This window comes from Coenobita brevimanus, chromosome 111 (genome assembly GCF_032717465.1).
Source record: "Coenobita brevimanus isolate Jiangsu-jjx chromosome 111, ASM3271746v2, whole genome shotgun sequence".
In the NCBI taxonomy this organism is placed as follows: Eukaryota; Metazoa; Arthropoda; class Malacostraca; order Decapoda; family Coenobitidae; genus Coenobita; species Coenobita brevimanus.
In genome coordinates, this window is record NC_137064.1 from 24,324,237 (window position 1) to 24,346,736 (window position 22,500).

The following is a 22,500-nucleotide window of genomic DNA, read 5'->3' on the forward strand; positions in this document are numbered from 1 at the left end:
ACCACACATGTTCGATCGGTCCCGGCAGGGTGAGCATGTGGGAGAGGGAAGGAAGAGGGAGTGAGAGGAGGGGAGGAAGGGGTAGGGAAGGCTGAAACAGAGGAAGCAAAGAAGAAAAGCAGAAAGGGAAGCAGGGGGAGAGAGCAGCAGAGGCATAGAGAGCAGGTTTTGCGGGAGGTGGGAAGAGGGAACGAAGCAGGAGGGGAGTTATAAGTTAGGGAAGAATAGAGAGGATGATGAGGAGGAGACAGGGGTTAATAAGACATGAGGAGGGGAGAAGACGGACAGGGGAGGCAGGGGCAGGGAAGGTAGGAGCTAGGGAGACGGAGGCTGGGGAGGCGGAGGCAGGGGTGGAGGAGGCAGGGAAGACAGGGAGAGGGGTGGTAGAGTCTGAGCGAGAGAGGGTTTGAGTGTAGCTATGAGTTGTTTACCTGTCTGGCTGCTGTGGTGGGCTGAGACCTAAGTGTTTACAAGCCAGACATATTTGATCTGTCGCGGCAGGGGAGGGGAGGGAAGGGTGAGCAGGGGAGGCAGAGGATGGAGGGCAGGAAAAGGTGAGGCAGAGGTAGGAAGAGGGAGAGGCAGTGGGAGGGAGGAACAATGAGAGACAGGGAGAGGCAGAGGGAAGAAGGAAAAGTGGGAGTCATGGAGAGACAGAGCGAGGGAGTGAAGAGCAGAAGGGGACAAAGAAAGGCAGGAGGAGGGAGGGAGAGGCAAGGGGAGTTAAAGGGAGGGAGGAGCAGTTGGAGGCAGGGAAAGGCATAAAGAGGGAGGAGGAGGCAGGGGGAGACAGGGGTGGCAGGGACTCAACCCTTTCAGCCCGTTGACGTATTTTTCAGTTTAATCTTAACATTTCCAGGCGATATTTCTCAGTTTAGGGGACGATATTACTCAGTTTAGGGAACATCTTTGAACTGTAGGGGTAGTATACAGCCTACATTAATCCCTCCATTACTAGCGGTCCTTCCTATCGTGAATAAAATCGCCTGAAGGTAGCATGTGTAAAATGAAAAATAGATCATCGTAGTGAAGGAATTATGTTGGTCAGTGAATACAAAAAAGGACATAAAAGGTTTTAAATGTGCTATAGTTCATTCATTTTAACTTGGCGGAGATTTTCGTCAACATATATCCCGGAAAGAACTGGCAGAATGAAAACAGTACAGCTGCTCTATATAATTTTCATAGCACTTCTTCGTGACCAGCATCATACTCTGGTATAAATCTATTGGTGAAGCTCAGCTCTGGAGAGAGAGAGAGAGAGAGAGAGAGAGAGAGAGAGAGAGAGAGAGAGAGAGAGAGAGAGAGAGAGAGAGAGAGAGGTATAACATTCCCTCAGAAGTTAGTTAACGAGAATGAAAAAATATATTTTGTGGTAGGTGGGGGCGCTCACCATCCACTCACTCGATGTAGTGTTGCTGTCGGGTGTCTGCCCTTTCCTCTCCTCCATCCTTCTTTCCTTCCATCCTCTTTTGTCTTCCTTTACTTCATTCTTTCCTTGTCCTTCTGCCTGCGGGTAACTACACACTGCCTCTTCTGCCTTTCTTTCCTTCATTCTTTCCTCTTCCTTCTGCCTGTGGGTGACTCTACACTGAGTGACAAGCCAGATGGCATCCTGTACACCAGGAAACCATTTACTTCGCTGGGTGGTAACCATATAACCAACTTTTGGCGCCTGGTGGTTTAGTGGGTAATTATTGCGCTCCAATCGGATTGAACCGGTGAAGGTTTATATCCAAGGGATGGTTTGGGTTGATTGCTCATGTAATGCCACTCAGGGATGAGTGAGGTTGGTCACTCTCATCTTAAATGCCGAGACCAGCTGCTTAGCCCCGGGCTTCTACGCTCCTCATGGGGCAGTGTAGGATTGGATGATGGATGGATGGATGGATGAAAAAAGGTTATAGGTGAGCCCAAGTCTTTGGCTCTTTGTTACATGTGTGTGTATGTGTGTGTGTGTGTGTGTGTGTGTGTGTGTGTGTGTGTGTGTGTGTGTGTTACTGCTGCTGAACCTAAGTCTTTGGCTATTTGTTACATTGTTTGTGTGTGTGTGTGTGTGTGTGTGTGTGTGTGTGTGTGTGTATGTGTGTGTGTGTGTGTGTGTGTATGCGTGTGTGTGTGTATGCGTGTGTGTGTGTGTGTGTGTGTTTGTGTGTGTGTGTGTGTGTGTGTGTGTGTGTGTGTGTGTGTGTGTGTGTGTGTGTGTGTGTGTGTGTGTGTGTGTGTTTACGGCGTACGTACGTATGTATGTATGTATTTATGCATGTATTTATGTACATATTCATGTACGTACGGTATTAATGCTAATATTCACAAGGAAGGGGGAAACATGAACGCCCTGGGGAAATTTCACATTTGTGTTTTTCATGTGGATAGCAGCACATTTTTGAGTCACGTGATTTCTTTACATGTGCGTATGTGTATATGTGCGTTTGTATGTAGGTATTTAACTGATGCATGTATGGACCATTGGCGAGTCTTTTTTTGATGATTTTGAATTCGCTTTTTGACATACCTGGTCCGCTAAAATTTTTGAAAGTTGTCTGTTCATGGATGAGGAAAGGAGAAACGGATGAAAATAGTTGATATGAGATAAATATATAGTATAATCATAGGCAATGGAAGGAGCTGCGTGACATGATTGTATGTGATAGTGATATGAAGAACACAGCAGAAAATATTCTCTCTCTCTCTCTCTCTCTCTCTCTCTCTCACACACACACACACACACACACACACACACACACACACACACACACACACACACACACACACACACACACACACACACACACACATACACACACATACACACACGCGTAATGCTACTGCCCTACGTACGTTCCATAGCGCTTTTCATGACTGGCATCTTAATTTATTGGTACACCTGAGCAAGATGGACTGATGCCAATTTTAGGCCAAGTTAGGGTGAGAAGAGTATTGTTTATTCTAGCTGCCTGCAAACGATTAACTGAGATTAGGAGAGAGAGCTTTTTAAAATTATGGTAATATGACATCTCCAGTAAAAATAAAAAGGGGGGAGGAAATGTCTCCTAAGATTTGTAAGAATGTCCTCTGGTAAATTTAAAAAAAAATCACAGTCACGGGAATAATAAAGAGAAAATTAGGATACAGAGAGAGAGAGAGAGAGAGAGAGAGAGAGAGAGTAATGTAGTTAGTATAATGAGGCTTATTGGTGTAGAGAGAGAGAGTAATGTAGTTAGTATAATGAGGCTTAGTGGTGTAGAGAGAGAGAGTAATGTAGCTAGTATAATGAGGCTTAGTGGTGTAGAGAGAGAGTAATGTAGTTAGCATATGAGGCTTAGTGGTGTGTACTGTGTAGTGTAATGAGGCTGTGTGTGTGTGTGTGTGTGTGTGTGTGTGTGTGTGTGTGTGTGTGTGTGTGTGTGTGTGTGTGTGTGTGTGTGTGTGTGTGTGTGTGTGCCCTCCTTCCACACACCACCCCCTCTAATTTCCCCTGGTATTTCCTTCAACATCTGTGTGGCCACTTGGGGACCCTGTGTTTGGTTTGGTGTTTGGTTTGTTTTTATTTGTTCTTTTCGTGATTGTTGTACATTTCGTTAACTTTTTTCTTTTTTTCTCTTCTATTATCTTCTCTCCTCTCCACTTCCCTTCATTCCTCTTTTCTTCTCGACTTTTCCCTTCTCTTATCCTCCTTTCTCCTCCCTTCTCTTCTCGTCTCATCTCTCCTTTCCACTTCTCATCTTCTCTCCATTTTCCTTCTCTTCTTTCCTTTTCTCTTCTGTCATTTCGTCTCCTCTCCTCTCTTCATCTTCTCTTATTATGTACGAGTGTGTGTATTTATGTGTGCAAATTTATCATTGCAGAAGCACGATTTATAAGTGATTTATTTTGCATCTCTATATATGCATGTATGTATGTATGTATGTACTTAAAGTATATGTTTACAGGTATATATGCCCTTTTGGTTAGGCTTCAGTTAATACAATCTTACGCGTATATTTAATGATGATGATTTTTTGGGGGGTACGCTGAGGAGGCAATGTATGTGTGTGTGTAGTTTATGTTTTTGTGTACGTGTTCCATTCTTACAACCCTTTCCAATACTTACCATCGCCTCTCCACACCTTTATTACTTTCCCTTCCTCTCCTTTCATCCTGTCTTCCTTCCCCACCCACTACTATGTCTCTTTCTTCTCTCCGTTCTTCCTAAATTTCCCCTTCTTTCGTTTTTTGTACCTCTCTTTTCGTCTCAGTTTTTCCCTCTTGTTTACTTCTCTCGTCTTTTCTTCTGTATCTTCTCTTCCTGTGCCTCTTCTGTTCTCTTCTCTTCTTCTTTCTTCTTTTCCTTCTCTTCTCTTCCCTGTTCTTCTTCTCTCTTGCCCTCCTTTCTCGTCATCTCCCTTTTCTTCTCATCTTTATTTTTTCTCTTCCTTCATCACATGCTTTCCTGTAACCTCTTTTCTTTTTAATGATCTTTTCCTCTCTTCTCTTCTCTACTCTTCCTCTCCTCTCCTCTCCCCTCCTTTCTTCTCGTTTCCTTTCCTCTCCTCTCCTCTCTCTCTCTCTCTCTCTCTCTCTCTCTCTCTCTCTCTCAATTATACACCCATAATTCTGTCATTACCTCCGCCAAGGAGGTTATGTTTTCACCCCTGTCCGTTTTTTTTGTTGTTGTTGGTTTGTTTGTGAGCAAGATTACACAGAATCTACTGGACGGATTTCCACGAAACTTGGTAGAAGAATGGGTCTTGGCCCAGAATACACTCCATAAAGTTTTGGTGAGGATCCGGATAAAGGTGCGGATCCAGGATTTTTTTTTTTTTTTTTTTTACTTTCTTTAAAATTGCGAGATAGGGCGTTGGCGGAGGTATACGCTCAACTGCGTGCCATTCTAGCTTTCATCTGTCTTTTGTACTTCTCCTCCTCCTCCTCCTCCTCCTCAATTAAAGGGAGCAATTAGTTCTTCCAGACGCCATTACAAGTAGGATACGCGGCGAGATGAGATAGACGAAGAGGAGGAGGAGGAGGAGGAGGAGGAGAAGGAGGATACTGAAGGGGTCAAAGAAGAAGAGGAAAGAGATTTGGAGGCTGAAGAGAAAGAAGAAGAAAGACAATAGGAAACAAAAATATGCAGAAAATAATGAAGGAAGGAAGGAATAAGGAAATTAAGTAGGCAGTGAGAAGGTGTAAAGACTGAAATAGAAGAAGTTGGAGGAGGAGGAGGAGGAGAATGAATGGAATATGAAGAGAAGATTAGTTTTAAGAAGGAAAGATATGAAAGAGAGAGAGAGAGAGAGAGAGAGAGAGAGAGAGAGAGAGAGAGAGAGAGAGAGAGAGAGAGAGAGAGAGACGATGTGGAGCAACTAAGCAATAATAGGATTCTTGCTTTTTCTTCCTCCCTAGGCATGATGGAGGTACTTGAAATATTCTCTCTCTCTCTCTCTCTCTCTCTCTCTCTCTCTCTCTCTTTCTTTAGGCAGTCTCTGATGATCGCGGTGGTAAGAATAAAGCGAAGGGAATTTGTGGCAGTGAGGGAAAGAGATCGAAAAGACTCAGTGCGGGAGTGGAATGGATGGGGGAGATGTGTGTGTGACTGGGAGAGAGAGAGAGAGAGAGAGAGAGAGAATGTTGCACCGTGTTTCCTAGACGTTTCAGCTATTAAAAAAAAAAAATCTCCATAGTCTTTCCGTCTCTTTTTTTTCGCTTCGACGATTACTTTGTCATTCCCGAGAAGTGGCAGTGTGTATGCGCGCCTTTCTTGTGTGTGTGTGTGTGTGTGTGTGTGTGTGTGTGTGTGTGTGTGTGTGTGTGTGTGTGTGTGTGTGTGTGTGTGTGTGTGAGAGAGAGAGAGAGAGAGAGAGAGAGAGAGACAATAAAGATGAGATAGACAAATAGAGAGAGAGAGGGAGAGAAAGAACGACTGGAATATTAAATTATTTTCTTCGTTTTCCCAGCTAGTTTTAATTATCTTAAGAAAGAAAACTTCGTAGTTGGGAATATTTGAAAATTTCCTCTGTTCCAGTATAATGCCATGTTTACTTCTTTATTCGTTTATTTATTTTTTACTCTGTACTTCTACCCGTCTGTCTCTCTATTAAGCGTCCTCTCGTATTGAAGAGGTTAATCTGGTCCATTCAAAGTTCCCCCGCTCATTAACGTTACGTGATTCGCATTGGGAAATATGGTAGTTATGATCTGGTTTAGAGTTCATGTCTAGGGTTAAATATCGTTGTCTGTGTGTTTGTTTTTCCTGTTTCAACATACGAGTATGTAATTCTGCCAATGTGTACTCTCTCTCTCTCTCTCTCTCTCTCTCTCTCTCTCTCTCTCTCTCTCTATATATATATATATATATATATATATATATATATATATATATATATATATATATATATATATATATAGTAGAAAAATAGATAGGATGGGTATAGATACAGATACCTATATACTTTTTATATGCCTTCATAAGTACAGGTAAAATAGTTTCCACTTGCATTAGGCCTTTCATGGCAGCAGCTTGCTTCCCGTAACTTCATAACAGAAAATTTTTACGCTCTTATTTTTTAACGAATAAGACTCACTTCCTACTTTGTTGAAGTAAACCACGATTTTCTGGAAAGGAGGAAGTGGGCTGGAATTATTTTTCGTTCTTTTAATTTGTTTTTATTTTTTCTTGGAGGGAGCAATCTTACGGGAAACTGGCCTTTGGTTCCTTCTTCCTTGCTTTAAAAAAATATGATGTAAAATAGTTTTTCTTCATGTATAGTTTGAACACAGATGGAAGAAATCGACTTAGGAGCAATATAGTGTGATACAAAAGTAACTTCCTAAAAATCGCTTGCTTAACTCCTCCACTCCGATGATGTTTGTGTGGAATTTTTGCCACAACCAGACGATTTCATTAATCTTGGGGGAAACTTTTTAAAACTAGAAACTTAAAATGAAACCTTTACCTCATCCCTACAGGGTGTTTTGCCCTGTGGTGAATAAAACCATCAACAGCACGTCATCGGATTAAAGGGGTTAGGTATGAAGCTTATCAATTACCCAGCTAATTAAGGAAAATAATATCGATCCAGTTCCTCACGATAAACAACGAGACAGTGAGCAAAGACTTTTGGAACTCGGCGATGTTATCTTCCGAACCAAGCAAACTTTTCAGAAAATTGTGGAAGAGTTTCGTAATTTCTCGACCAAAAAGTGGAGCGATATTCCCGACCGCGACAAATACTCAGACCGCGAGAGATGCAATAACAGCGCGGCAGCAATATTCCTTTGGCAATTGTTAACCCTCTTTCTACAGACGAAGATAAGATTGAATGTACTGTGATTTTCATTCATCCCTTCCCGTGAAGTTTCCTCGAGTTTTCCTGTACTGCACGATGCCCCCCCCCCTCCCTTCAATTTTTCCCGCTGGTGTCAAATAGAATACTGATTCTCATGGAAAAGTACGTTACCTAACCCAACCAAACCTAACCTAACTTAACATTACCTTACCTTACCTTGCCTTACCCTATCTTACTTTACTTTACCTTGCCTTACCCTACCTAACCTTACCAAACCTAACCTAATCAAACCTTACCTTACCTTATCTAACCTAACCTAGCCTAACCTAACCTTACTTCATGTTTGAAATATTAACGTGAAGGGCCAACTTTCCATAATGCTGCACTGCGCAGTTGACCCTTGTGCGATGTGGTGCGGTGAGGATCTGTCCGTTCTCCCCTTTGGGGCTAAGATGCAAATGAATGTGTTTGAATGGATGAGTAAATGGGGAGTGTGTCGTCCTGTCTCGGCTACCTCCCTTTCCTTGGGGGAAGCAACCTAGGTATAAAGATAGATAGATAGATAGAAAAGTGACACAATGATCCGCTTCATGTTAGTTCCGATTTCCGTTAGACACCGGCTGATGAAGTAGTAGATCAGCTGAGGGAAGGAAGGGAGAGGAACCTTCATGCTTTACTTTGTCTTGAACCGTAAAATATACACTGTATTGTAGTAAAAACCTACGCTCTACTCAATAACGACGGACTCGAAGGGACCAACAGAGCTTTAAATGGTTGCTGTTTTTTTTTTATATATACCCATCACTGGGTAAAACAAAAGTGGGGAGAGATGCTTGAAGTAATTATTCATCACCCAATAATTCCCATCAATAGAGCCATGAAACTTACACCCCATGTTCTTCAAGTTAGAGACAAATTCCCGTTTTCTTCTAGAAGGTACTAGGCTGATGTAGAGCTCTTGTCACCACGGAAAACAGGGAGGTAAGAGATTCACCATCCGTTAATCTTCACCAGGACAGAAATAAAAACCTCTCGCCCCATATTCTTCAAGGTAAAGAAAAGTAAAGAAAAAATTCCCCTTTTTCTCCAAGGAAGGTGGCGGAAAGTTTGGCTGGAATATGAAACAGCTGTCCCCACGAGAAAACAGATGGACGATAGGAAAAGAGTGGAGAGATACGGGCCGGGAAATTCAACAGCACACACACACACACACACACACACACACACACACACACACACACACACACACACACACACACACACACACACACACACACACACACACACACACACACACACACACACACACACACACACACACACACACACACACACACACACACACACACACACACACACACACACACACACACACACACACACACACACACACACACACACACACACACACACACACACACACACACACACACACACACACACACACACACACACACACACACACACACACACACACACACACACACACACACACACACACACACACACACACACACACACACACACACACACACACACACACACACACACACACACACACACACACACACACACACACACACACACACACACACACACACACACACACACACACACACACACACACACACACACACACACACACACACACACACACACACACACACACACACACACACACACACACACACACACACACACACACACACACACACACACACACACACATAAAAAAAGAAACATACAACTATTTTTTAGGTGGAAGGAAATATAACTCTCCCCATTTTCAGGGTTTTAAAAAAATTATTTCAAAATCCTCAGTGTTATGTTCATTTTTCCGATCTACATTCCCACCTAACCCCATTTTCTTCAGGATAATAGGATATATTTTCCCCATTTTTTTTTTTTTAAGATGTGGGGGAACTAGGATAATAATGAAGCACCTATCATCACGTAAAACATGGAAGACGAGACTAGAGATACAGGCATCGGAATTCAGCAGTGGAAAGAAAACTCATACATCCATATCCGTCAAAGTAAAAAAATAAACTATCCTCGTCCCATTTTCTTCCAAAGGGGTGAGGGGAGACTAGGGTGGAATATGAAGCACCTGCCACCACGAAAAACATGGGAGACGAGAGGGAGATACGGGCGGGAAAATTCAACACGACACCCCGAATATTTCCCCCGCACAGCGAGTTCTGTCTCCCGGTAAAAGTTTAGGGGAATAAGAGACGACGTTCCTGACATAGAGAGAGGGTGCGTGGGGAGGGAGGTGAAGGGGGGTTAGGGGTGGGGAGATGAGGTGAGAGGGGGGGGAAAAATGGGAGCGAGAGGAGGAGGGGGATGAATTGGGAGGCGAGAGGAGAAAGGACATGGACTGGGGGCAAGGGGAGGTTGATAGAAGGTGTGCTGGGAGGAGAGTGAAGATGAATGAGGGCAAACTGAGGGGAGAAATGAGGGAAGTAGATATGAAGGGGGGGCTAGAGGAGAGGGGCTGAATGGAGGGGAAGGGAGGGAGGAAGGGATGAAGTGGGGGTTGGGGAGGTGGGATGAAGGGGGGAAGGCTAGGGGGGTGGAGATGAAGGGGGCTGAAGGGAGGACAGAGGGGAGGGGATGAAAGGGGGGCTAAGGGAGGTGATGGGAAGAGGGGTAGAGGCGCTGTTTGGGAGTTTTATGGTGGAACAGAATGTCAACATAGTGTGTAGCTCGAGAAGAATTTGTGACTCGTGTATGATGCAAGTGTTGCTGTGTAGTTCGCCTAGGACTGTAAAATATTCAGTTGCAATTATCTGATGTCACTGTGGCTTTGTGGGCTGGGATATCAGTATGGGTGTTGTTGTGTGGGATGGCACTGTATTAGGACTGTCACTGTAGAAGTCGTATTTATAACAGATCATGCCAGTGCGGTTGTTCTTTTGATTGTCACTGTAGAGGAATTTGTCATGGTGCTGAGTTGCTACGGTAACGCATTTTTTATTTTTATATTTATTTATTTATATTATTACAATCTGTAGTTGATTTTATTCCTTGTACAGACAGTGTTACAAGTAAATTCCCGAAGTTTGGCGAATTCATAGAGGAAAGATCGAATCATTTGAAACGCGTTAGTAGAGACAGAATCTTCACTGTATTGAGCCAGTTGAAAATATCCAGAGGGAACTGGGAAGATAGTTGTTTCTTTGACCGTACTTGAGTTGTGGGTTTTATTAATCTCACTAGACTTTTTGAAGATTGATTGATCTGCAGTTATACCCGATTTGCCCCCTTCATTCTAAGATGTGTATATTAAACAGAATAAATTAGTTGGCTTTTTTTTTTATCCAAGGAAGATGGAATCAAAGGCCAGAAGCCCTCAAAATTGTTCTTTCGAGAGAGAGAGAGAGAGAGAGAGAGAGAGAGAGAGAGATCTGGAAACATAAAGAAAAAGATAAAAAAAAAAAAAAGTTAATCACGTTGAAGGAGTTATTTTTTTTTTTTCACCCTCAGAAAATTGACTCCCATTTTTTTTTAAAGCTTTTGCAGTCCTCCATTGTTTTCGGTAATGTGTTTTTAATGCGGCTGCGGAATATGCTGAGTAGGGAGCAAATGCCTTTAAATATATGCGGTCTGTAAGGGTGATTTACACTGAACCAGCCCGAAGTGCGGTGTGTGGAATTTCGTATTGATTATAATGGAGAATATGCATCAATACATTATTTCCTGAGTAACCACTGATTTGATATTATAAAAGAATTCCACGTTGAAATGTTTTTTTTTTTTTTTTTTACGAAGGATGGAAATATATGTAAGAAATTTGTATTGGTTTTATTGATGTTCGTATAATAGATATTCGTATTGATTTTAATGGAGTCAAGTACTGTAGTCATATTACATTTTCTTCAGTGGGCACTAATTCAATGTTATAATTTCCTCGACAGTTGAGTGCTTTGTTATGAAGGGTGCAAATATTACTTACACATTTTTACTAGTAGAACGCAGTCTTAGCCTTCATAATATTGCAGGATAGCCATTAATTCACCCTTTCAATACCCTAGTACACCCTTGCACCCTTGCAACACACCAGTTCATCCCCAATACCCCAGTACACCCATGCAGCACCCATTTACACCCTTACAACACCCCATTACATTTACAACACCCCATCACACCCTTACAACACCCCTTTACACCCTTGCAACACCCCATTACACTTACAACACCCCATTACACTTGCAACACCCCATTACACCCTTACAACACCCCATTACATCCTTGCGACCCTCCATTACACTTTCAACACCCTATTACTCCCTTACAACACCCCATTACACTCATACATCACTCCATTATACTTGCAACACCCCATTACACCCTTGCAACACTCCATTACACTTGCAACACCCCATTACACCGTTACAACACCCCATTACACCCTTGCAACACTCCATTACACTCTTGCAACACCAATTTACACCCTTTTAACACCCCATAAACCCTTGCAACATTAACACACTTTTGCAGCACTCCAGTTCACCCTTGCAACACCCCAGTACACCCTTGCAACACCCACTGCACCTTTGCAACACCCCATTACACTCATTCAACACCCATTTACACCTCTGCAACTTCAGATTACTCTCTTGCAACACCTCATTTCCCTTTTACAACACTCCAAATGAAACCTCAATAACACTTCGGATAATTCTTCTGCAACATCTCAAAATAAGACCTTTCCAATAACCTCCATAACGTCCATAAATCAACATCCATTTCTACCCTTTCAACAAACCCCTTTACACTTGCAACAACCCCATTACACTTGCAACAACCCCTTTACACTTGCAACAACCTTTACATTTGCAACAACCCCTATACGTTCTTGCAACAACCCAATTAGACTTGCAACAACCCCATTACACTTGCAACAACCCCATTACACTTGCAACAATCCCATTACACTTGCAACAACCCCTATACGTTCTTGCAACAACCCAATTAGACTTGCAACAAACCCATTACACTTGCAACAACCCCATTACACTTGCAACAACCCCTATACGCTCTTGCAACAACCCCATTACACTTGCAATAACACTATTACTCTTGCAACAACCCCATTACACTTGCAACACGTAACATCCAGCACAACACAACACTCTTCCAATACCCTTTTAACCTCCCACAAATAATGTCCCTGTTAACACCATCCATTCATGCAGTTGCAGCATCTCCATTGAATTCCTCTAGACACACCTGGTTTATGCTTGCAACATCTTCAGTTTAGCCTCGCAATGCCCTGAATGACACCTCGTTAACGCTGCCTGTAACTTATTACACACACACACACACACACACACACACACACACACACACACACACACACACACACACACACACACACACACACACACACCATAAGTCCTACAAAATTCCCCATTCATCCCCCTTCAAAGTCACCCATTTAACCCCCGAAACATCCCCATTTACAGCCTTGCAACACAGCCGGTCTTGCAACACGGCGGCAAAGAGCAACAGTTGGTGGCAGAGCGCAAAGCCGTGAAAATCAGGTCGTTTCCTGGCCCTGTGTTTATGTAAATGGAAATGTTACGTATGCAGAATAAAATCGGCCCCAGCTCCCACTCTCTCCTCTTCCTCCTCGCATGCTCCCTTTTCTTGCTTTCTTTCCCTGCTCTCTTTTCTTGCTCTCTTTCCTTGCTTTCTTGGTTTCTGTCTGTCTCTTATGTCTTCTGTCTGTCTCTCTTTCTTTCCTTCGTCTTTCGTTTAAAATGCCTGTCTGTCTCCCTGTAAGCCTTTTTCTGCATCTTTCCTCCCTGCCTACCCTCCAGTCTTCCTTCGTTTCTTCCTTGCTTCCTTATTTCTTTCTTTTAATTCATCCCTCCCTCCATCCGTCTCTCCTTCTGCTCTTTCTGTTCATTCTCCTGTTTTATCTGTTCCTCCTCCTCTTTTCCCCCTTGCATTCTCTTTGTTTCATTTCTTCCTTCTTCCCCCGTCCTTGTCTGGTTTTCTGTCTCCCCAGGCACTCCTTGCACTTTCTCTGCTCTCTCTTCCTTCCTTCCCTCCTTCTTTCTTTCTTTTTTCTGTCTTTCCTTCCTTCCTTTCTTCCCATTCCTCCTTTCTTCCTTCCTTCCTTTCTTCCCATTCTTCCTTCCTTCCTTTCTTCCCATTCTTCCTTCCTTCCTTTCTTCCCATTCTTCCTTCCTTCCTTTCTCCCCATTCTTCCTTCCTATCTATTTATTTTTTTCATATCCCCTTTCATCCTGCAAGATTCCTTCCTTCCTTTCTACCTCTTACCATTCTCTCATCCTTCTTTTTCCTTTTTGTTCCTTCATTCCTTCCTTTTGTCCTTCTTCCTGACCATCCCCTATAAATTTTTTCCTTTCCATTCTTCCTTCTTTCCATCTTTCTTTCCTCTTCCCTACCTCCTTCCTTCCTCCATTCCTTCTCCCATCCCTCCCTTCTTCCTTCCTCCTATCCTTCTCTCTTCCTTCCCTCTTTCCTGTTTTCTCTCCTGGCAAGGCTGTCTTTGGGCTCTCGTTTCTCTCTTTGTCCGTCTACTCTCCCGGGAATATTAACGTATGCAGTGTGAAATAGGCTCCAACTCACTCTGTCTCCCTTCCTTCCTTCCTTCCTTTCTTCCTTCAGTCATTCCTTCCTTCCTTCTCTGTGCCTTTCTTCCTTTATTCCTTCATTCACCCGCTCATTCTTTCATTCATTCATCTCCTCATTCATCCATCCCTTCATTCATTCGTGTTCTTTCTTCCATCATTCCTTCTCCTTCCATCCAGCCATCTTTAATTCCTTGTTTCTTTCCTTTCTACCTTCTGTCACTCATACATTCATCCCTTTATTCATTCATTTTCTTCATTTCTTCCTTTACTCCCTTTCCTTCTTGTCATCTTCCCTTCCTTCCTTCGCATTTCATAAGTTAAATAATATCGTCCGCGTTAGCAAGATTAAAATATGGTAATCTGGCTACAAGAATTTAATCTCTCTCTCTCTCTCACGTTCATTACACACAGAGGCGGGAACGTAAGAGGCTTTATTACTGGGGGGGGCGGAGGTCAGGGGTGGTCAGGGCCGGGTCAGGGGGTCAGAGGGGGGTCAGGGGGGGAATGCAGTTGGCGCAAAGGAGTCAGGGATCTTACTGTTTTTATTAGAGTTTTTTTTTTGTTGCTGTTGGGCGTCTATACTACCGGGAAGCTTTCTTGAAATACTAGAAAACTGTATTGTAGTAGCGTAATAAACACTGAAAGGTACTGTAATGGTAGTGGTGGTAGTAGTAGTAGTAGTAGTAGTATATGTTATGGTAGTAGTGGTGGTGTTGGTGGTAGCAGTAGTAGTAACGGTGATGGTGGTGGTGGTGGTGGTAATAGTAATAGCAGTATAGTGGTGGTGTTGGTGGTGGTAATAGTAATAGCAGTATAGTAGTGGTGGTGGTGGTGTGCTAGTAGTAGTAGTTGTTGTCTGGAGGTAGAATCATTGAAGTAATAACGTGTCACCGTAGTGAAAGGGTTGACAAAAATGCTCCTGTGAATCACACTCTGCTGAATAAACTCGTCTGTCGTTACTAAATATATAATACGTTTCTATTCCCCTTCTACCGTGACTTGGCCTAAAATTCCAGTCTCTCCTTCTTCAGTGCTGAGTTTAGCAAGAGGTAAACGCTATAATATGATGCTAGTCACGAAGAAGTTCCATGGAAAGGATTTAGCGCCGTAGCATTGCCTTTTTCTGCCACTAAGATATGTGAAATACTCTGCAAAAAGACGAAAATCTGGGTCTAGTTGAAGTGAATGATTAGTATGTGGTGGTAATAGAGAGGCTACTATTTTTTTTTTTTTTTTCACAGCTTAGTAGAATATGGTACAGTCTCATGCAAAAATTTCGTTCCTCCTCCCGACTGTCGGTAACCCATAAAATCACTTTAACTCGGGTAAAGTTGCATGTGGTCGCTATAACATGTTCGGTTAGTTAAATAGTTACTTTCAGCTAACTGTTACTTTTAGCTATCAAAATTAATATAGTGTTATTGGAAAGAAAGAGGAACGGAACTTTTGCGGGCAGCTGTACGAAAGACGAAAATTTGGGCCAAGTTAGAGTGACGGAACTATAGGGGAGGCGCATCTGTGAAGGGGGTATAAAAGGCCTGTATTCTCGTCAGTTAAGGAAGCTCCCTAACACCTTTACCTAAGCGATTTATTTTGTTTATTACGCCATACTGTCTCTTCTGTGTTACATAAATCCATCCAATATCGCCATACTCTGCATACATAACGTACAAAAGGATATTAACCGACCATATCCAAAAATAAATTGCTAAGGAAAAGGTGCTAGGGTACTAGAGTTGTACTGACCATGAAAGGGTTAATGATGTATTTGGTGTGTGTCCTGCTTCATCTCTCTCTCTCTCTCTCTCTCTCTCTCTCTCTCTCTCTCTTCCATGACTTTTTTCCGTTTCGTTCCTGCTAAGACCTGACGATTTTCTTCAGCTAAAGATAAAATTTCCAGTCAAAAGGGGTTAGATTCAGCCTTTATTAATTTCTTTACACGGCCAGAGATGATGGCGAGGGACGCCTTCATGTGGTGGCACTGATATAACTGGGCGGCGCAACTGCCTGGTTATACAAACATCCCTCAACTACTTCTCTATTCCCCCAAAAGGAGGATGGTGGACTGCAGGAGAAGGGGAACTCAAGCCTGCAGTCCACCGGGTTCACATTACAGATGAACCTTGGACTACTACCACTACTACTACTACTACTACTACTACTACTACTACTACTGCTACTACTACTACTATTACTGCTACTACTGCTACTACTACTACTACTACTACTACTACTGTCAGAAGTTGTTCGTTGGCTAAATAAAATTCTCTGTAAAAATAAAGAAGTGAATACACAGATAGGTAAATAAGAGATGTCATAATAGTGAAGGGGTTAGTGGCATCTTTTTGAAGTCTACTCCATTTGGGTCTTACACACACACACACACACACACACACACACACACACACTTATAAAGCCTTGCCCAGATCTTTGTATTTATCCCCTCCCTGCATATCCCATTAAGGTAGTACATCAAAGGCAGTACCGTACCTGTGAAGTGCCTTGTACCCGTAGCCTACCTGTCTTGTCTCCTCCTCCCCCCTCCTCGGCTTCCCTGGATGACCCTTGGGGGGAATAATTTTGGTGTTGTAACTTGGATGTACTGGACTTTGTTAGGAGGTACTGTGTGAAGGTATGACGTTGGAAATAGTGGTTTATTTTTTATTTTATTTATTGATTGATCGATTTATCATTACGCCCCGCTCTCGAAGTAAGCGTGGGTGTTATATTTTCCTGACGCGCGCGCGTGTGTGTGTGTGTGTGTGTGTGTGTGTGTGTGTGTGTGTGTGTGTGTGTGTGTACTCGTATACAAAACAACAAATGGTTTTCATCCGAAGGTAACCAGACTTGGTGGAGGAGAGCCAAGTAGTTGACCTGTTATTTGCGGGGAAGGTCAAGGTTGCAAGACCAGGTTAGAGTTTGACCTAACAAGGTCAGCTTAAGCAGTTTTTATCCGATATAGAGCAAACTTGGTAGAAGGGTTGATTGTAATGAACTTAGGGGTTCGATTTTGAAGGCAGTCAGAAAAAGATTAAGGTCACAGAGCGAGGTCGTAGTTCGAGCCGTGTCTGGTTGTGAATAAATAACAAAAACAGTTTTGATCTGATTTGCACCATACCTGGTGGAAGGATTGAGGATCAGCCAATGTGTTGACCTATAGTGTTTTGGGAACAGTCAGGTCGCATGCCAAGGTCAACTTTAACCCGTTGTTATTCATTTTACACCATGCTTTTTGGAAAAGTTCAGAGCAATGCAGCGATAACGGGATTCGATTTTAATAACAGTCATTCAAAGGTCAAGGCCATGGGGAAAGGTCAAAAGTCAAAGTCACAGAACAAGATCAGCTCAAACAATTTTCATCTGACTTAGGTCAAACTGCATAGAAGAGTTAAGGTTCAGGCAAGAATGAACTAATTCAATTTTGAGAACAGTCAGTTATAGGTCAAGGTCAAGGAGCAAGGTCAAATATTCGGCCCTAAGACCAGTTGGTAGAAGTGGATTCTGCATTCTTTGAGTGCTCCATCATGTTATGTTTTTGTTTTAGGTTGATATATAGATTAATAGATAGATAGAAATAGTTAAACAGGTAGACATATATAGATAGATGGACAGACAGATCAGTGCACATACATATATACATTCATATGTACAATATACCGCTGGCCACGAACAGGAACTGACGCTCTGTCAATAGAAGTGGAGATGAAAACAAAGTATTCCTGTCACGACGCTGTTAAAATACGAATTATTCAGGATTTCCTCCAGCCTGCCAGTGAACGCCATGTTAACTGCCTGTGAAGGCTAATGAAGTGCCATTAACCAGGCTATTGAAAGCAGATACCGGGATGTAAAAGACGCCTGGTAATGAGCACTCCAATGGAACGCCGGGAGGGCCTAGGCAAGTGGTAATGCTGGGTTGCGATTGGAGAAAAGACTCCTAATTAACCCCTACCTTCCGATGATTGGTGCTGGGGAGGGACGCCTTCATGGGGTGGCATCGATGTGACGAGGAGGCGGAGCTGCCCGGTTGTAAAGACATCCCTCAGTTCCCTCCCCATCCTTCGAAAGGACAATGGTGACTTAGATAAGGAGGAGGGCAACTTCCTTGTCGTCTTCACAATCTTTATTTTTAGAACCCATTTCCACTATCTTCTATATACTATTTATCATCTTTATCATGTTCTTTATCTTATGTGGTCCATTTCCAGTACCTTCTGTGTCGCTTGTACCATCCTGGGTATTATCTTTATTCTTGTATGGTGGAACTTCTCACACACTTTTTCGAGCTTAAAGACTTTGTGTGTGTGTATGTGTATGTGTGTGGGTGTGTGGGTGTGGATGTGAGTATGTGCGTGTCCCCCCCCCCAAGATTTCTGTCTCTCTATCTCCCTTTCCTTATCCTTGTCTTACTTTTCTTCCCAGTTTTTCTCTCCCTCTCGCTTCCTCTCATTTCCATTTCCTCTCCCTCTCGCTTCCTCTCATTTCCATTTCCTCTCCCTCTCCCCCTTCCCCTGTCTTTCCCACACTCTCCTTATTTTTGTCTTCATCTTTCCCTCCACCTCAGCTCTCGCTCTCCCTGCCTTTCTCCTTTCCCATTCCTCCCCCCTCCATTCTCCTCCCCCCTTCCTCTCTCCTCCTCCCTTCCCCCCTTCTCTCTCCTCCCTCTTTCCTTTTTTCCATTCCCAGTTACCCTTTCGACTGTCCCCAGATTTGACTTTCAGAACTCTTGCCATTTGAACTAACTTTCTTGGCCGTACTCTCTCTCTTTCTCTCTCTCTCTCTCTCTCAGCATATTCCCCTCTTCTTGTCCTCTCCATATTCCCTCTGTTCTTCTCCATACTTCTGATCCCACCCTTTCCTCCTTACCTCTTTCCTCCCTTCTCCTCTTTGGCTTTCCCATCCATATCGCTTTTCTTTACCTCTTTCCACTTTCTCCTCTCCTTACAACCTCCCTGTTTAGGCTTCTCACCTCTTCTTTCTTCTTGCTTCTCAACTCTCTCCATCTCTCTTATCCATCTCAATTCTCCATCTTCTTCAACTGTCCCTGCCTCTTCCTCATTCCTTCACCTAATCTCCCTCTTCCCTCCATCTCCTCTCTTCTCCTTTCCCCTTAAACTGGATGGGTTAGGTATGGCCTTAACTCATTCACTAATTGGATGGTGCTGGAAGCCTTCACGTGGTGAAAAAATATGACCGGGCGGAGGAGTTGTCTGGTCATACAAGCGACCCTTAATCACCTGCTTATCCCCAAAAAGGAGGATGGCGTATGGAAACAAAAGAGAGAATCTTCAGCCTGCAGTCCACCGAGTTTACATCCAGTTGAGCCTGAGGTAACTACTACTGCTACTACTACTACTACTAGTTATAAAATTCATCATCATCATCATCATCATCATAATCATAATAATAGTAGTAGTAGTAGTAGCTGTTGTTGTTGTTGTTGTTGTAATAATAATAATAATAATAATAATAATAATACGAAGAAGAAGAAGAAGACGAGGAAGAAGAAGAAGAAAGTGAAGAAAAGAAAGAAGAACAAGAAGAAGAAGATGAAGACATAACAGAGATTCTTGTGAGGAATAAGGGTTTAAGGAAGTGGTTTTCTGAGTCGGTTTTAATGGAGGGTGCTTGAGCTAAATTAAGGAGGTGTGTAAATAAAACTCTCTCTCTCTCTCTCTCTCTCTCTTTCTGTGTGTGTGTGTGTGTGTGTGTGTGTGTGTGAAAGAGAGAGAGAGAGAGAGAGAGAGAGAGAGAGAGAGAGAGAGAGAGAGAGAGAGAGAGAGTCCCTCCCTGAAAATGAGAACGAAGAAATTTGAAATACTCCACCGTATGTCCTAAAAAAAAAAAAAAAATCTTTGGGTACGAATTTTAAGATCGCGTTCAGACTGAAATAGTAAAGCTTAGCCTTCTGCTAGCTGTACACGACTATACGCCTTTCACCTTAACTTGGCCCAGATTCTTGTCCCTTTCCAGCTTATTTCACGTAGCTCCGTGCCAGAAAAATCAATAATTCTGCACTACATCCTTTCCATAGCACTTGTTCGTGACCAGCATCTTATTCTAGTGTTAATCTAGTGTTACACCTCAGCCGTCAGTGTGGAGAGGTGGCAACTGTAGGTCATGATTGAGCAAAACAGGGTATAGATGTATTTAGAGCACACATCCTTGTATCAGTGTATAGGGACAAACTCTGTATTTCCATTCCTTATACTCCCTTGTTTTCATCTCTCTCTACCCTTTAAAATCCAGTTTCCCTTACACTATCTACCTCAGCTTTCATCTACTTTTACTCCATATACTCTTTGTAACAGATCACTTTGTTGTAATGTCACTCCTAGCAGTAAAATTAATATGGATAACGAAAATGGCTTTGTTAATTGTACTCTGACTCTGGGTTCTGATTCTGCGTTAGTACTCAACGTGCATACGTAAAATGTCGCCGTAGTCAGGAAAATGCTGTGGTATCGTATGGTATGGGATGAGAGTGGTGTAATTGTTGGACATATTACTGTGTTGACTTCTGCTGCGGACGTGAGAGTGCTGCCAGGCCACTTATTCTCGTCGGGTAAGGAGGCTCCCTAACACGTCTTCCTTAGCGATTTATTTTCAGAACTACCCAATAACTCCCTCATTTTTCTTTATCTTTATGGCTTTTTAATATCGACCTAAATTTCATGACTAGCACAGAAGCAGAAGCAGAAATAAACCGGCAAAGAAGAGGTGTTAATAATCTCCCTAACCACACCAGAATAACCGCCCCAGGACTCAGCTCATTTATATCTATCACTCTTATCAGTTATACAGTATTGATAACGATATTCCTACTGTTGATATGCTTTCCTTGGGTGTATTAGTGACAACATACTCAGCCCATCAGTATTATGTGTCACCCATATTGAAACTTCTGCTCGTGGCTGTATTTTACCTGTGAGTATTGAGGTGATGTCAGTAATTAACACACCTGTATCAGCCGTAACATTACAGGTGGTTCGTAAATGGCTTTCAACTAAATTCTCACTAGGCAATATCTTGTGAGTTACGGGGACGGCTCAAGCGGCTGGTGTGGGAGTGGGAGTAAGAAATGAATGAACGTGGCAGGGTGGATACTATTAACAATGAACCGTCGCCGCAACATGAGAAAATTCGCCTGACGGGTGGAAGTGGAGTATTATATATGGATCACCCTATATAAAGATAATACCGACAACGAATCTCCTGGTGTTAACTGCTGGTATTAGAGTGGTATCAGTGGTGTTAGATCCCTAATACCAACACTAGAGAAGGGCAATATAGTAGCCTATAAATGGTGTCAGGGCCTTAATACCAACCCTACTTTAGCTGCTGGTAATGGAGAGGCTTTAATACTCACGGTAATAGATGTTGGAGAGGAGTGTGGCCGGGAGACAGAAGACTATAACCAGGACGTCAGCCACGGCCAAGTTCACGATAAAATAGTTGGTTGGGGTGCGCATCCGAGGGGTCCTGTAGGTGGAGAGATAAAGTTAGGTATATTTAGATGAGTTAGGTTTGGTTAGATTATATTGTATTAGACGCCGAGGATGATATGGAAGGATGGAGTGGAGAGGTATATGAGAGGGGGGGGGGGTTGTGAGCTGGGGGGATGACAGTGAAGTGGCGGGGGACAGGGTGACATGGAGGCTATTTGTTTGTGGCCACTTCTTGCGGGATTGAGGTGTCTGGCAATAAATAGATAGATTAGGTCATATTATGTTAGTTTATGGTAAGATAAGGTTTGATAAGGTGGAATAAATGTAGAAGTGTTCGGATTAGGTGAGACTTGGTTAGGGTAGGTTGGAGTATGTTTGGCAGGGTTGGGGTAGGGTAGGTGATGTGCCGGTTGGGTGGGTTTTGACAGGCTCGGCGGTACTAGGTTATATTAGATTAGAATTTGATTAGGATAGGATAGCATACATTACATCAGGTATGGTTTTACTGTATTTAATAGGTTATGGACTGATAGGAAGTTAAGTTAGGGAAGGATCTGTTAACTGATTAACATTATAGAATGGAAGGGCATCTAGAGACAGATTAAGTTACGTTAAATATGGCGAAGTTAAGAATAAATAAATTAGTGAAGGTCAGGTTGTGCTAGGTTAGGTTAGGTTATGGTACGTGAAATAGGGTTAGGTTAGTGTAGAGTATGTGGAGATAGGGTAGGTTCACTTTTTAGGCTATCTACCTCCCATTATACAATCTGCCTCGCTGCATCCAATGTAGGGTGGTAAAAAAAAAATGGTGTTTATTAATTTTTTTTCTCTTCATTATCAACGCCTCCCCCCGCAACACTCCATCCATCATATGCTCACCTACCTTGTCTGTTATTATTATTATTATTATTATTATTATTATTATTATTGGTGAAAAGATAACTAGATCTGATGTGAGAGGTGTAAGGCTGAGAGGGAGACCACGAATACGATGGATGGACAGTGTGAAGAGAGCACTGGATGCGAGAGGGATGTCTGTTGAGCAAGGAAGAGTGGCTGTGCGTGACAGAAATAAATGGAGAGAAATTGTGAATGAATAAATGATGACGCAGCCCTGAGGGGATATTCTCCCGCATTTGGTCTGATCAGCAGTCAGGTGCGGGTAAGGGGATG

The 22,500-nt window shown here is 42.8% G+C and overlaps 1 protein-coding gene across 1 annotated transcript in view; it reads right to left on the bottom strand.

Moving 5' to 3' along the window:
- The window catches only part of LOC145417846 (neuropeptide SIFamide receptor-like), a 386,262-nt gene that overhangs the window by 269,603 nt on the left and 94,159 nt on the right, over positions 1 to 22,500 (bottom strand). The window contains exon 2 of the mRNA XM_080286466.1: positions 21,249 to 21,361. Within this exon, the coding sequence (XP_080142592.1) occupies positions 21,249 to 21,361 (113 nt within the window). The remainder of the gene's footprint in view (positions 1 to 21,248; positions 21,362 to 22,500) is intronic.